The 14,876-nt window shown below is 38.3% G+C and overlaps 2 protein-coding genes across 3 annotated transcripts; both read right to left on the bottom strand.

The window, feature by feature from the left end:
- Positions 1–1,966: 1,966 nt before the first annotated feature.
- On the bottom strand, positions 1,967–6,442 carry LOC113322085 (protein SMAX1-LIKE 7-like). Its single transcript, XM_026570105.1, has 3 exons — positions 4,890–6,442; positions 4,037–4,283; positions 1,967–3,941 (listed from the first exon to the last, which is right to left on the bottom strand). The coding sequence occupies exons 1-3, from the start codon at positions 6,119–6,121 to the stop codon at positions 2,142–2,144; spliced, it is 3,279 nt and encodes a 1,092-aa protein (XP_026425890.1). The 5' UTR covers positions 6,122–6,442; the 3' UTR covers positions 1,967–2,141.
- A 3,809-nt stretch (positions 6,443–10,251) lies between these two features.
- On the bottom strand, positions 10,252–13,032 carry LOC113324656 (dnaJ protein homolog 1-like). Of its 2 annotated transcripts, none has more exons than XM_026572953.1 (3): positions 12,753–13,032; positions 12,252–12,673; positions 10,252–10,976 (listed from the first exon to the last, which is right to left on the bottom strand). In XM_026572953.1, exons 1-3 carry the CDS (start codon positions 12,915–12,917, stop codon positions 10,535–10,537), a joined length of 1,029 nt encoding a protein of 342 aa, XP_026428738.1. In that variant the 5' UTR covers positions 12,918–13,032; the 3' UTR covers positions 10,252–10,534. The 2 variants fall into 2 exon arrangements, with proteins under 2 accessions (XP_026428738.1, XP_026428739.1); XM_026572954.1 differs by lacking the exon at positions 10,252–10,976 and adding an exon at positions 11,244–11,819.
- Between the last annotated feature and the right edge of the window lie 1,844 nt (positions 13,033–14,876).

The raw sequence follows: 14,876 nt of genomic DNA, 5'->3' as shown, positions 1-14,876 counted from the left end.
AATGTTAATTTCCATTTACTTGATATATAATCCTATAGTGTTTGGTTAAGTCCGAACCTATTATCAAGTACACTTCTTTGTTGTATTGTCTCGATCACGTATCCATAGACGATCACAAGAAGTGTGAGACCGATTTGTTGTATTGTCTCGAATCTGTCCATATACAATCACTTTCGGAAAGAAAGGTACTTATAGGTGGAAAAGTTTTAGATTGTGGTATATTTGGGTACCCTCATCTTTTCACAAAGATTGTTCCTCGTCGTTGATCTTCTCATCGTAGTTAACCAACTCAGCAAGAATTTTATTATATGAATCTAGGTGCTCAGTTAGGTTTGCACCTTTCTTCATGTTATAGAGATACAAATTCCTTTTAAGATGTATCCTATTGACCACGTTCTTCACAAGGTATTCTTTCTCTAGCTTTTCCCAGAGCTCCTTAGCTGAAGTCTCGTGCTGATAATTAACTCTTACTGCAGTTGCTAAACACCCTTGTATCGAAGCAAGACATAATCTATTCATCTTGTTCCACTGCTTATCAGACATCTCAACTGGATGATTTTCTAGAGCTTCTTTTAGGTCAAGATGAACAAGAGCATCCATTACTTCCGTTCTCCATAAACAAAAGTTATTGGTTCCTGTAAACTTTTCTACCTTGAGTTGTGATCTATGTGAATGAAGTATTTCTTCTTTTGTTTCTTTATCTTTACTTGTGGACTCCGAATATTCTCCTAAAGGATCTTTCAGATCAACTGGTTTATCCCCGTTAACCATTGTTCTCAAACAACCAAATATTGATAAAAACAGAACTTTTGAGATTAGTATTACCTTAAGCAATCTTCAGAAAAAATACCTTCACTTCAACTTCAATCTGAGTACCCGTATCCAAGAGCGTCTCCTTGCTCTGATACCAATTGTTGCGCCAAAGCCTGCGGAAGCGTTAGGTTTGCACTTTTACGAGGTATCTTAATATCGCCAAGAACACAATCACAACACACAAGAAGAACAAGTATTTAACGAGGTTGAATCCTCGGGAAGTAATAAGCAATTTTATATATCACCGTATAGGTTGGAATATACAAAGACTAAGTAGAGAAGAAGAGAACTTTTTACTTAGTTCTGGTGTGTTTTCTCTAGTTCTCTCTATGGATATTTATACATATCAATAGGGCTGGACACATTCCTTAATAAGGATTACTTTCCTACAAGTATATGGTTTCCTAACTTAATTCTAAGAAACAAACCTCTTAAGTTGCTATACTTAGGATACTAGTAATTGGTTTCCCAAACCAACTAGATTTCCTAATCTAGTCCTTGACCATCCTATCAACATTGTTCTGGGCTTTTCTACTTGGCAATAACATGACACGGGGTTGGTTGTTCTGGCTGATTTAATGGAAGGTAGTGGTGATGTTACTGGTACCTTGAGTGGGTTTGTCTTGCTTGTGGTGACTGAATAAGGTATAACCGGTCATCATGAACTCTTGGTTCTGTTGATTACTTGCACAACAAAGATGGATGGATGGGGACCAAAAGTGGGTTTAATTGAGAATTCAGTGGAGGTGATGCTCAGTTTTTCACACTTCACAGATTTCAGTATTTTGAGTTTAAGTCATAAATTAAATGTAATTGATTTTGGGCTAAACCTCTTTGATTAATTTGGAAATTATGTCATAAATGAATCCTGTAATTAAATTTAATTTAGTTTTAATTTTTAACATTAATTTACGGGCTAACGGGTTAGTCTGCAAGCTTTACCCGTTACGGGTACGGGTTGGAGAAACGACGATCCGTGAAGAATAACAACCCGCAAGCTTGGGCCCGTTTTAACCCGTAACCCGCGGGTTGGGTACAAGCCAGTCCCGGCCCGCCCGTTTACCGGCTCTAGTATATAGGTCGTTACATACCCATTAGACACCCATTATAAACACACCCTAGTTTGGAAAATAAATTCGTATGCCTCAAAAAATTTATGTATGAACGTGGTTCACTTTTTTCCTGAAGAGAAAATTAAAACCATGGGATTAAACAGGTTAAAGCTGAAAATTACAGACTCTAATTTACTACATTAATACTTTTTTCTGATCGGGATTTTACTACATTAATACTATACTTTATACATCACGGCACTTGCAAGAATTCCATCACTGCAGAATAATTCTTGCAGGAAGGCAAACTTCCAATGCTTGATCCTGCATTGGGAGACCCTCACAGCTAACAAGTTTCAAAACTGTACCAGTTCCAACACTATATCTTTCCCGAGCCTCAGCAAAAGTACTGCCAACAACATATTCGACCCAATTGTCCAATGAGTTTCTGCTGTCGCACAACCATGCAGCTGCAAGTATTTGCTCCATTGCTTGTGAATCAACTTCCAAGAAACCCTCATTCCCAATTGTGTTCTTGTAGCTTTCGTCCATTTTTTTCAGTATGTCACTGGCAAGGGAGTCGAAGTCGAAGGGCTCAAATACCACACATTCATCCACTAGGCTAGTTAAATTATCCAGAGAAGCTAAAGTAGAATCTTCTGAAGCTGCTTCGACGGGTAAGTTCAAGTCCAGACACTTACTGGACGTTTTCTGAATTCGTTTCGCTGTTTCCATGGTTTCATTCAGCTTTCTTTTGTTCAAAAATGCTGGAATAGAACTGGGGTTTCTTGAAGACACGAATACGTTAGACTTATTGAGTAATGCGGGGATGCAGTACTCAGGGTCATTTCTGATCAGTATCTGCATTTGCCAGCCTTGGGCTACTAGAATCTTTTCCTCAGAGAATTTTTGTGTTTCTTTCCTGAAACTGAACGTTTCATTACTCTTGATCTCGCTTGACGTAACTGCAAAGACAGAATTGTTGATACCAATCTCTCGTCCACGAGAATCTATAAATTTGCCGGTCTGGATAGCATGGACTAGGCAATTATGCACCCCGGTATCCGCCTTATCGACATTTTCGAGAAAAACTACTGACAGTGGATTCTTCCTTATCTCTGAATAGATGTAGTCAACTATAAAACTCCCTCTGAAACTTGTGTCGAAACCATTCATCTTTTTGGAATGAAAGATCGAGTTTGGTGGAGAGACCCCGTCAGGACAAGCTAAATCCACACATATTACACTTTCTCTGCTGCCGAACAGCATCTCTGCAAGGGCAATAGCAAGTTTCTTTTTGGCAACCATGTCAGACCCGAGGAAACTGAACCATATGTCACCTTTCAAGCTTGCTCTGCGGCGCCGTTCCTTTCCTGATCTGCAGAGAGCTACAGTACGGCTCACCGCATATATTGCTTCATCTTGTCGGCCAACCTTTTCTTTAAGAGATTTCAAGAATAACTTGAAATCTGTCGAATCAAACTGTGCACTTGAATTAGGCCCTGTGCAGGAAGAAGATTGAAGCTGGTGGGGCTTGAGAGGTTTTCCTTTGACCACCTCAATTTCTTCATTAGCTTGACTAGTGGGATGCTTTGGGTCCTGGAGAGACGAGTAGAGTGTTCCGAGACCTAAATCTGTTGTAACCGACGCAGCGGAGCAAGGAGACCCGTGACCATCAAGTACAACAGATAGAGAGTAAGCAGGATTCGCGTCACCCTTGGAAGAAGGTCTTTGGGGCAGTTTCTGTGGAGAACTCCCTGACAAGGTTATGGTGCTTTTATCTTTCAAATCAACCGGAGCTGACAAGGTTACACCCTGTTCCGAGGCCTTAGGCAACTCCAGCTGTGCACTATCACATTCACTTTCATCAAACATAGTGTTAGCATGACCACCGACTCTTTCTTTCCTTTCCTGCGCAACTGGAAAACCCATAATGCAAGGAAATGCTTGTGATCCCGCTCGACTAACATCTCCTTCCAACGGTGAGCTGTTGTGGTGGAGACATTGGCAAATATCATTCCATTTCTTTTGCAGCACTGTAACTTTAGCATGTAATTCTGTTTTATCATCTTTGGCCTGCAGCGGAGAAATGGAGCACAATGTTTACTTATTCAAGCGTCTTAGAGTTTCATTTTTGAGCAATGAGGAGACAAATATTGGCAGATGCATACCTTGCCCAAATCCATCCCAATGTTTGTGTCGACGTCAGCAGACTGCAGCCACGCAGGCAAGCTTGCTTGGTGCTGATCTGACTGTGAATTGGTCCGTCCCACCGTCAGAACAGCAGAAACTTCTTGCTCACACTTATCACTGCACAGTTTGCAGCGAGAAAAAGGTCGGTATGTGCTGCCTAGCGGAGCCGCCAGGTTGGGCGGTGTGGAAAAGAACCCGCCTAGTGGTATAAATGACTCCATTAAGCTGCAAGTATATCATGAGCACAGACTATGAGATTGTAAAATTACTGTATTAGAAGTTTAACCCTCGGAGGGATTGAGGCGAAACCAACTCTAGAATCATTTAGCATGCCTTCTCTATGTTCTTAAAGCACTCCATAAAAGCTTACAAAAGAACGGCAATTATCAAGTTTTAAGTTTTCAAAAGCTTCTTTTGGTCGACGCTAATTTTTGTCTGCGGCGTGAGATTTTCCTATATGAAATGCAATCAATGATGGACCACATCGGATCTAAGATATTATTATACCCTTAATGGACCACTTTTCAGTGGTCTAGCATTTGAAAAAACTTAATGTTCTTTCTGAAGATGCCTACATCAAACATAATTCCCACAGATTTGGAAATAAAAACATAAAACTACCAAACTAATAGAGAACTCTAATCTCTAACTCAACTGAATTAACCGAAAAAGTCTAAAAGAAGAACATCCTCCTCTTCATATTACTACAACCTAAATATCTTGATGGTTTTATTTATTCTGATAAACTGAGTTTCGAACTCAGGTCACTCGTATCATCACTCACTATAGACAACCAAAAGTCATAATATGTAAATGAATTAAGATACTAACCTGTGAGGTTTAGAGAAGTAGCCACCAATGGAAGATCTAAAAGAAGCAGTAGGTAAAATCTGCAAGTCCCAATCTTTTTCAACAGTAGGAAATTTTGTGATAAACCTCAAATATGTCTCATAACTACTTGTTGAACCCATTAGCCATAACTTGCCACTGCAAGTCTCCACCAAATTTGTCAATTTCGAAATCAAATAACTACTAGCATCGCCGCCGCTCGAACCATCTCCTGCGAAGCCATTTAAATCTCCAAAACTGACAACAACACCAGAAGAATTCTTTACTAATTGACTCAACTCATCAAATTTCGAACCCATTCGTCTTTCACTTCCATTCTTGGCAACAAACTCCATAACTTCGCTTTCGATGGATATAAAATCCAACCGGGGCAATTCAACCGGCAACACTCCGTTTTTCTGACTCTCTACATTTTCTTTGAAACTTGTTATAGCATCTTTAGCATGGACACCAACTAGTAACGGATTTCTACCTTTCTTCCTCACAAGAATTTCTCCAATTCTCCTGCAATTCTCGTCTCCGTCAGAAATTTCGGAAAACCCTGAGAACGGAAAGCTAAAACTCTTCCGGCCAGATTCATAGTCACTTACAGAAACACCATCAGGACCAACTCCTGCTGCTGCACCAGCTGCTAGATTACACAGAAACAAAGGCGGGTACGATGAATTATACCGTAATGGACGAAGTATGGAGAACTTTATATCGGTACTACGGAACCCTGCGTCAGCGAAAACACGACTAACAACAGGATCATCAAGTATAGACAGCACCAGCTGCTGAGTTTCAACTTTGACACAAGAAACTGAAGATTGCTGCTGGTTTTGTTGAAGATGATAAAGATGATAACTCTCCGGGTTCCTCCTCTGGTTAGCTTGAGATCTTTTGATGGCAGCCATTAACGAATTAGAAACCGGCGGTTCATTACCATTTCCACTACTACCATTATGTTGTGATGAAGGTAAACGGTCAAGTGCGACATTAAAACAAAGCTCTAAAGCTTTAAACTTAACATTCGACGAGTACGAAGAGTTGCGCGTGCGTAAACAAGCGTCCCGGAGGATGGAAGACGAAGGAAGTATCAAAAATGAAGAGATTACGTGAAGTGAAGTTGTCTGTGCATGACCTCTACGTTTAGCAACGGTAACAGCTTCATCTAAACCTTTTGAAGCTTCTGCTGTTAAGCACTGTCTCGCTGTAGTCACTGGTGTTGGCATAACTAACACTTCCTCCTAAAAATAAAATAATTTTCTGAGAAGAAAATAATATCTCTGCTTTCAGAAATAAAAAATTTCAAGTAAAGTTGATGAGTTCATATCTTTGCTTTTAAATTGTTTATTTTTTAGACACACTGTAGAGAAAAAAACAGAAGCACTGATTCTCTGTTATGGAATCTCTCAGTTTTGATCTCTCTCAGTCAGACTCTGTGATATCTAAGGGAGGTGTGGAAGATGCCATGACCACTAATTGGGATGGGGCCATGGAGGGAGGGAGGAGGGGACACAGAAAAGTTACATCTGACTGTGTTGACATGAAAGGTGGAAAGAAAGAAAAAGATTGTTTTTGGGATTTTTTTCAGAGAGCAGAACATAAAAGGTTTGCAACTTGCTAGTAATAGCAAATTGCAAGGTGGTGGTGGAGTGGAGTGGAGACTCGTGTGCTCACCTCAGCATACAGAATTGTCACACTAACTCGTACGATTCGAGTCGTACCCACTGGCTTTCTAATTACGCCGAGGGTTTCTTGATATTTACAGGGTGTTTGAATACCAAAAACAAATCCATAAGTCCGAAGTAAAAATAATTTGCTTTATGAAAAGTCAACCTCTTTTGCTTTTAAAAATTATTCTGAAAAAATTATTATCATTGCCTTGTTAATCATCTAGAACTGGGATGTTCTTCTGAAAAAATTATGAGAAGAAGAATTGAAACCATGGAGATTGAGCTTCATCCACCAAGTATGTTCTGTGCACTGGTTGGGGTATTTGTTAGGTGCGGTATTTTTGATCTTTGCTTGTTAACAAATATCTTTGACATCATCACTCAAGGAAAGGGGGAATAGTATTATTCACTAGTGAATATATCATTGAAAATGTTTATCAAATCTTATTGGAACGATCTGTAGATGGGGTCCCAATGCCCCAAAATAACTGCACATATACACTAGAAAATCAACTACTTTTTGAATTCATAATTTGATTCTTATGTTTTATTGGACAAAGCTGTTGGTACAGGGGGCCTATATTTTTATTCACATAATTTTTGAACTTTGTTTGGTTTTGGAAATTCACACCAACTTAGATCTGCATTCCTTGGAAATTACTTCATTACTAAAGCAGTAAACAATTTCTTCCAGAAGTAAATGTCATGTTCATCAAGAAACAAAAAATAATGCTTCTTGATATTTTCGTGACAGTTCGTTGTCAAATTATATTGTTTTCGTGTAATTTATTTAGTTTTATACTATGCATATCTAAAGCTTCGGAATACAGCATGACTGTTGCAGAAGGTTATCAAATTTCATGCGGGATTATCAGTCCGATGGACAGTGTGATACGAATGAATTCGGGTGAGTGAGGAAGCAGCCTCGAAATAATACATGCCACTTGCAAAAGTTTGGGAGATTTTAAGCCAAGGGATCAAAAGAGTGGCTGGAGTAACACGGGAACGACAAGTGGCACTAGGCGTGTAGTTTGTTTTCCAGGAGGATAGGAACTAGCTAAGAAGTAGGAGGAACATATACACTCTTCTGCTGCTTTTACTTTTGGCACTGATCACTCCCCCTTAAGTTCCCCCAACTTGTCCTGCCATAAAATCTTAACCCTAAAGATGCTATTCAAAGTTAAAAAGGTGTTTGATTGGAATGTTTTTGTTTCTTTCCCTTTTGTCCCACTTTGGCAATAACCCAAGCTTTTACGTTTAGTCCAAATCTCACCTCAAAAAAGACCAGAGAAGCAAATTTAAGTTACCCTTCCCAAGACTCAAAGGGTCATTAGGGACACAGGTTTTCACATAAACACCCCCATTGGCGTCATTAGGGTTTGGGTGGGGGATATCCATAACCTCTAGATGCGCATCTATACAAGTAATGCATGGCATTTTGAAATGAGATCAGTCAAATATGTTCTTTCTTGTTATCACAAAAATGCATGATCATCATATTTTTAACAAAGCATATTCAAAACATAATCTTTCAAACGTGTTGCATGCAGCTTTTGAGAGATGCTGCCCGGAATAGTAACCAAAAAGATACACATACTTTCAGCTAGGCTAAGCAACATATTTCCTTTAAGCACAGCACAAACCATCAAAATGTGCTTTGATGGTGAACTAGATAAGGAAGGGAAACAATTTTAAGTGCTCAAGCATCTCTAGAAGAGATGCGATTCAACGAAGAAAAAAAAAAAAGCGAAAAAAGAAAAGTTGGTAAAGAGGAAAAAAAGAGAGAAAATGGGTCCATGGAAAGAAGAAGAAGAAGAAGAAGAAGAAGAGGACCACTACTGCATCATCCACCCATATGAACCCTTCAAATTGGTAAAATTGAAGTTGAAGTGATAAAATTTGAATTGATGTTAGTTCTTCTGTATATGATGCTAGGTATACTATGCGCCCACTTGCTGAAATTATTCAGCTTTCTTAGTGTAATGTACATATATTGGAAGAAGAAGAAAGATTGGTTGGAGCCACTGACCTTGCTGCTTAGCAAAGCAAACATCAAGTAGTGGAAACTCTAGAGAAAATGAAAATGTCTTCTTCTCCTTTCTCATATAAAGTTTTTCTTAGTTTACATTATCATAGTTGACTCGAAAAAACTTAATTAATACTCTTTTAAGAATATGTTTTACCTTTCTAGAAGAACTTATTTTTTTGGGTCATCTCATTCTCAGTAGTATATATACTGTTTTGATGATGAGTAGCATGTAGTTAGTGGAATGAACAATGACTATGAAAATTATGATGCTGTTGCTGTTGCTGTTGCAACTCTGTGGGGGGATCTATGCATCTTTTCATTTCCACAAGCGCATATTGTTTTGAAACTTTTGGTTTAGTTAATCAAACTTTTGTTTCCATGATTAGACATGACATAAAGTCTCATTTGTCTAGTTAACAGGGTTTAGTGGGGAGACAGTTTTGATCCTATATGACCAAACTCAATCCTTGGTACCCGTATTTGGATCCGACCCGTTTAGTTGCGTCGACGCGCAAATGCTTGGACATTCTTAGTCGGGTGCACGGCTGTGGATGGACCATGCGAGACCCACCACACGGTGTAATATGTTTTGGCAAGTAAAGTTAAAGCCTTGAAGGGTCCATTGTGATAGCACGGCTGCTATCACCACTTTAATGTTGGGAGTCCTTTGGGTATAAAGTAATGCTAGCGCTATGCATTGATGTCTCCACTTTGTTTGAATTTGAAGGCATTTCTGATTACCCAAAACAACTTAAGCAAGCAAAAAGAAGTATACAGTTAAGTTCACTTCTTAAGCTTAAGCTTGGTGACTCAATACTTAGAATCCATTAACAGTTTCCCATGAAATGAATGAATCACAGGATTTGTGGGAGATGAAAAAGTAGTCTAAAAAGGACCAAAACAAAGAAGATGAATGATTGAAGAAATGCATTAGTGGGAGCTTAGTGTTTTATGACGAGGACTTTACCCTAAATAGAAAGTTATTTATGTTTAAAAGATCGTCACCATTCACATTTGTTTCCTGTTTAGACTGAAAATGACCCCCAAAATGTTCGATGCACCAAAATGACGACGACGAAGAATAATACTATGGTCTTGAATGTCAATGTGTACGCTGGTTTAGAAATCTCCACCAGTGAAGAAAAACACGAAAAAACCAATCCTACCAATCAAACCCAGTGATATCCAAGTTACGCAAGATATCCTGGTTAAACAAGAATTGTCTTGTATTTGCACGCGAAATAGAATCCAACACCAAAATCCAAAATGTCAATCAAATATCCCCCAAAAGATTCCTTGCATTCAAAGATGCAATTAATAATGAAAAGCAAATTGGTTTGAAATACTGAAATTGACACCATAAAGTTTCCAAGTGAAATACCTATCGAAGTGGGTGGACCATTTACAACAACTTTGCTTTATAACGATTGACAATACCAAATGAGTAGAGAAAAGAAACAACTGTGGAAAAGTATTATTTGTGTCGAGGTGGACGATAGCGACCGTGTCCACGTGGAAAACACTGGTCCCACTCAAGACCAGTATGGGATTTTGAGGGACTGATATTTTTGATCTAGAATCTTGACCCTCTTGGAGAGGAGTCGTAATGTTTTCAAGGTCAACAACCTGTATTCACCACTGCTGCTAGGACAATTACAAAAGAAGTGTTCATCTACTGAAAAGGAACTCAAAGTAGACATGAAAATTTTCTTAAAGGAAAAACAAGTAGAGGTTATAGCTAAGGGCTACTACTACATGATGCCCTAAAGCAGGAAACTGAGGTGACAGTGTTTAGCATGCGGCACAGCTTCTTTGTTCAAGTGAAGTAATTGCTACCGAAGTAAAATTTATTATTGCTAGAGCTAATGGCAAGAAAGTGAAAATGCATCAACTCTCGTTGAGTCGGCTGAGGTAGGTTAAAGTAGAGAGATGCCATGCATTCATGAGGAATTCAACAATCGTTTTATACCCGTTTTCTGCTCTGGTGTAAGCTTGGCTGGGAATTTGATGTTGAACTTGACTCTTAGGTTTCCTTTCTTGGACGGATCCTTTGGGATTGGCATTCCCTCTCCTTCGACAACTTCTTCGTGGGTGGGGCTGATGACTGACGTGACGGGAATGGTTAGACTTCGACCATCTAGAGTTGTTATTTGTGCTGTGTATCCTGTTAACGCTTCAACCAGAGATACCTTCATGCTCACAATCAGGTCGTTGCTGTCCCTCTTGAATAAATTGTGAGGTTTCTCGTCAATTATGAAAACCAAATCTGCAGGTATCATACCTCGCTGCTCATTGCCCTTCTCTGGGAATGTGATCTTAGTCCCCTTCTTCCAACCTGGCTTGATCACAATCGACAGAATTTCCTCTACTGTCGTAGGCCTCCTTTAGAAAGAAACAGTACGAAAAAAAATGTTAGATAAGATTCCAATTGTAAAACTGGTACTGTAAATTAACAAGGCTAACCAGAACTTCCAAGTTTCTTACTGTAGTAAATAGAATTTGGCAACTATTTCCACAATTGCCTTTTAGCAGTACAATTATATGCACCATAAATTCGAAAAGCAATTAAGGTACAACGGTACAATACATGCTTTTATTTGTTATAGAGTACAACTGTAGAACACACAACTCTGTCTAACATTGCTTTTCAGTAATACAATTATATGCACAAAGAAGATACAGAAAAGCAACAAGCCGACAGATTTTTATTTGCTTACACTGGTCCAACAGTAGGATATGCAGCTCCTAGATATAAGATCTGGTTACTCATTGGATGTGTGTAATGATCCACGATGAACTTTTATAAACACTTCTCTTTTCAGACCAATGGCAATATGCTCTAGACATCTCATTTGGCAGGTGGATGACCAGCAACTTGTAATACGCAGTTTGCGAGTATTCCAGCCAACTACTATTTACTAAAACTGAAATTATCAGAAAGTAGGATGATTGTCTTTAGAATTTGAAGTGCATGAACTGCACGTAGGCCCTGATATCTACCCCAGTAACCTACATTGTGTGTTCTTACCCACATGAAATAAACCCCAAGGATGACCTACAGCGGAACTCTAAACCACTGGCAAACTGAGCATGCCGGAAGAGTAATTTGGAATTAAAAAAGAGAAAGCTACACGACAACTTCATCTATTGCTGTTTATTGCCAATGCTCGCTACAAACTTCTGAATCTGACAATCCCCATGAAACCGATAGAATAACCTGAGATGCTAAGGCCGTCATAGAAGCAAAAGTATTAGTTTTAAAGAAATCGACCTGAATTCTCGAATATAAATACTCGAAGCTCCATTTAGAATCGTACTAAAAAAATTGCCCACACCAAAAAATGCATTGTTATATGTACATACAAAATAATTAATCAAACAACAGTTGCACAAATTTACCAACACTTCAAGATTACATTGAAACATAAACATGCGGAGCTTCAATCTCCCAACATACCTAATTGCTACTCGAGAAGCCATAATCTCCCAACAATCACATTCATTCACAAGAAAGCATAATGCAACATAAGTAAAGAGTTAAACCTACTCTCCGGCTAATCCGTCACCAGAATCTAACAAATGTTCACCATTTCAAAAACACAGTACAAACTAAACTATAATTCATTCAATCATAGTAACTGGAACAAAGAAACTTACCCACTTGAATCAGTAACCTCCCTGGAGATCTTCATTTTCTTAATAGTCCCTTTATACAAATCCTCCAAATTACAAGTTAGTGTTCGCTCAATCGGAGCACTTCTCCTTGGAACAGAACCCTCGCCACAACCACCACCTCCACCTCTAAATGAAGCAAAGATATCATCCCCAAAAACACTCCTCGAATAACCACCACCACCGCCGCCATTATGAGCACCACCAAATGGACTTGAAAACCCGAAAAACTCAGAGAATATGTCATCTGCACTCCTTGGGTTAAACCTAAATGCACCACCACCACCACCATAATCAGCATAATCAGAGTAACCACCACCACCAGATTGAGGTGGCGGAACTTGGCCCTTTAAACCTTCTTCTCCGTACTGATCATAAATTACTCTCTTTTGAGAATCACTCAAAACCTACACATGAAAAAGTAAGTGAACTATAATTAGAATGAAATAAAACTACAAATACAAAACGGGTTTTAGGAATTTTTACATCGTAAGCTTCAGAGATTTGTTTGAATTTAGCTTCGGCATCTTTCTTGTTGTTAGGGTTTTTATCAGGATGCCATTTCATTGCTAGTTTTCTATATGCTTTCTTCAAATCATCATCACTTGCATTCCTATCGACTTCAAGAACCTTGTAATAATCAACTCCCATTTCGCTCTGACTCTATATCTCTTTCTATCTAGAACTTGTTTCGCTATCTAAAAACCTTCTCTATTTCAGTAGACACTAGACACTGTAGTGGAGAAGAGTCATCAGCTCTCTCATCCACCTGTGAGAAAACACAGATACAAAATGGGCCTCACTTCGACAGACCCATCAACGACGGCTATGGATTATTTCATCCAATGATTCTTAACAGACCGCCCAAAAACTCCCCAAAACCGTCATTGAGAGGAGATGATGGGACCTACGATCAGCGAATTAACAGGGATCTGGGCCCACCAGCATGTGGGAGGAGATGGATGAAAACACTGTAAATACAAATAACTTAAACATGTTTGATTATTTTGTGAAAAACTCTCGAAAACAAGATTTATCATGGGGAGTAAAATTACTCACATGGAAATTTTTTCTAAATACGATGTCGACGAATTGTAAACTCTCAGGATCCATGAAGGAACTGTCTCCAAAATTCCCTTTCGGTTGTGATACAGATGAAACCATAAATCACTTATTTTTTTACTGTCATTTTGCCAAATCCTAGTACTGACATTTCTTTAGAACTAGTCATGACTAAAATCTTGTTTATTTGGAAGGACAAATACAATAGGGTGTTCGGAAAAAAAAAACCCCAAAGAACGTACATTCAAATAATTTTAGAAATCCAGAGACATTTGAAAAAAACAGCAAGACAAGACCTAGGTAGAACAATATATCTACATAGGCAAAGGAACCTTGGAAATCCCCATGCACTTCTCACCGTAAAATCAACATGGACGTAGCTTGGAAATCTAAGATTGACCATGCAAGTGTTTATCAAATCCTTAGAAATGATACAGGTGACTTTGAACAAGGAAAAGCAGGACCGACCACAACATCATCTCCAGAAGGACCGAAAACATTAAAATTACTTTAAGCAGCTCAGTGGCCAAAGAAAATCAACCTTTTTTTTCAGCATAGAAGGAGATTGCAGAAATATTTTGACTACCTAAATGGGATCTCATTTATCATCTCTTGGCAGAACCATGATATAATGGAAGAAGCGAAATATGAAATCATCCTCTGCTCAAATTTTCTTGGATTTTCGACAAAAAATGTTGTTGACTTATTATCTTAGGAAGCAAAACAATTTACTTCTGTTTTTAATTAAGAGGTCATTCCACATCTTGTATTATTAATGCTCTCGCAGTAGATAAATCTAATGCAAAGAAAACCTCTAACCCTTCATTAGATTGTTCTACTGTAATTGTACCATGGGTTTCTAACATCCTAAGTTAGCCTTCTTTTAGCTGAACCAATTTGCAAAAAAAAATAATAAAAAAAGTAAAAAATAAAAATATCTTTTCACTGCGCGGATCAACAGACTAAACGAGACTGGATTAAGGGGCTTTAAAAAAATAAAATGAAAATTGATAAATGATGAACAAGAGTGATATAACTAAGACTACTGAAATTTAAAGAAATACAACATAGCAATTACAAAAGCAATGTAAAGTATAAATGTTCGAGGACTTCTGACAACTTAAAGGAACATATTCATCTATAAGAAAACTAAGCACTAACGAATTATTATTAATTATTATTATGAAACGTGCCTCTGAGGGCTTTTATTGAAAATAGGAAAAATAGTAATATTACATGGAAGGTGTTGGTAACCTAGCTACAAGCTGAGAACCAACAAGAGAGAATAAATGAGGAATAGGTAAATGAGAATAATGGGAACAAAGTTCTCTAAAAAGCCCTAATCTATAGGAAACTATATTAATTTCCTACAATTATATATGTTATCTTTTGGATCGAATGTCCAACGGAAGGGTGATGTTTCAACCGCCTCCTATATGTGAAAATTGTGTGATTTGAAAATCCATCCTCGTCCAACGCACCGAGATGAATCAGAGTCTACCCGTCAAAAACGAATTATGTAAGGTTAAATGCATGAATTTGGGTGGT

Source organism: Papaver somniferum, chromosome 11 (assembly GCF_003573695.1).
Source record: "Papaver somniferum cultivar HN1 chromosome 11, ASM357369v1, whole genome shotgun sequence".
Taxonomy (NCBI): Eukaryota; Viridiplantae; Streptophyta; class Magnoliopsida; order Ranunculales; family Papaveraceae; genus Papaver; species Papaver somniferum.
The sequence above is the reverse complement of the archived record's forward strand: the minus strand, read 5'-3'. Positions and strand labels throughout refer to the sequence as shown.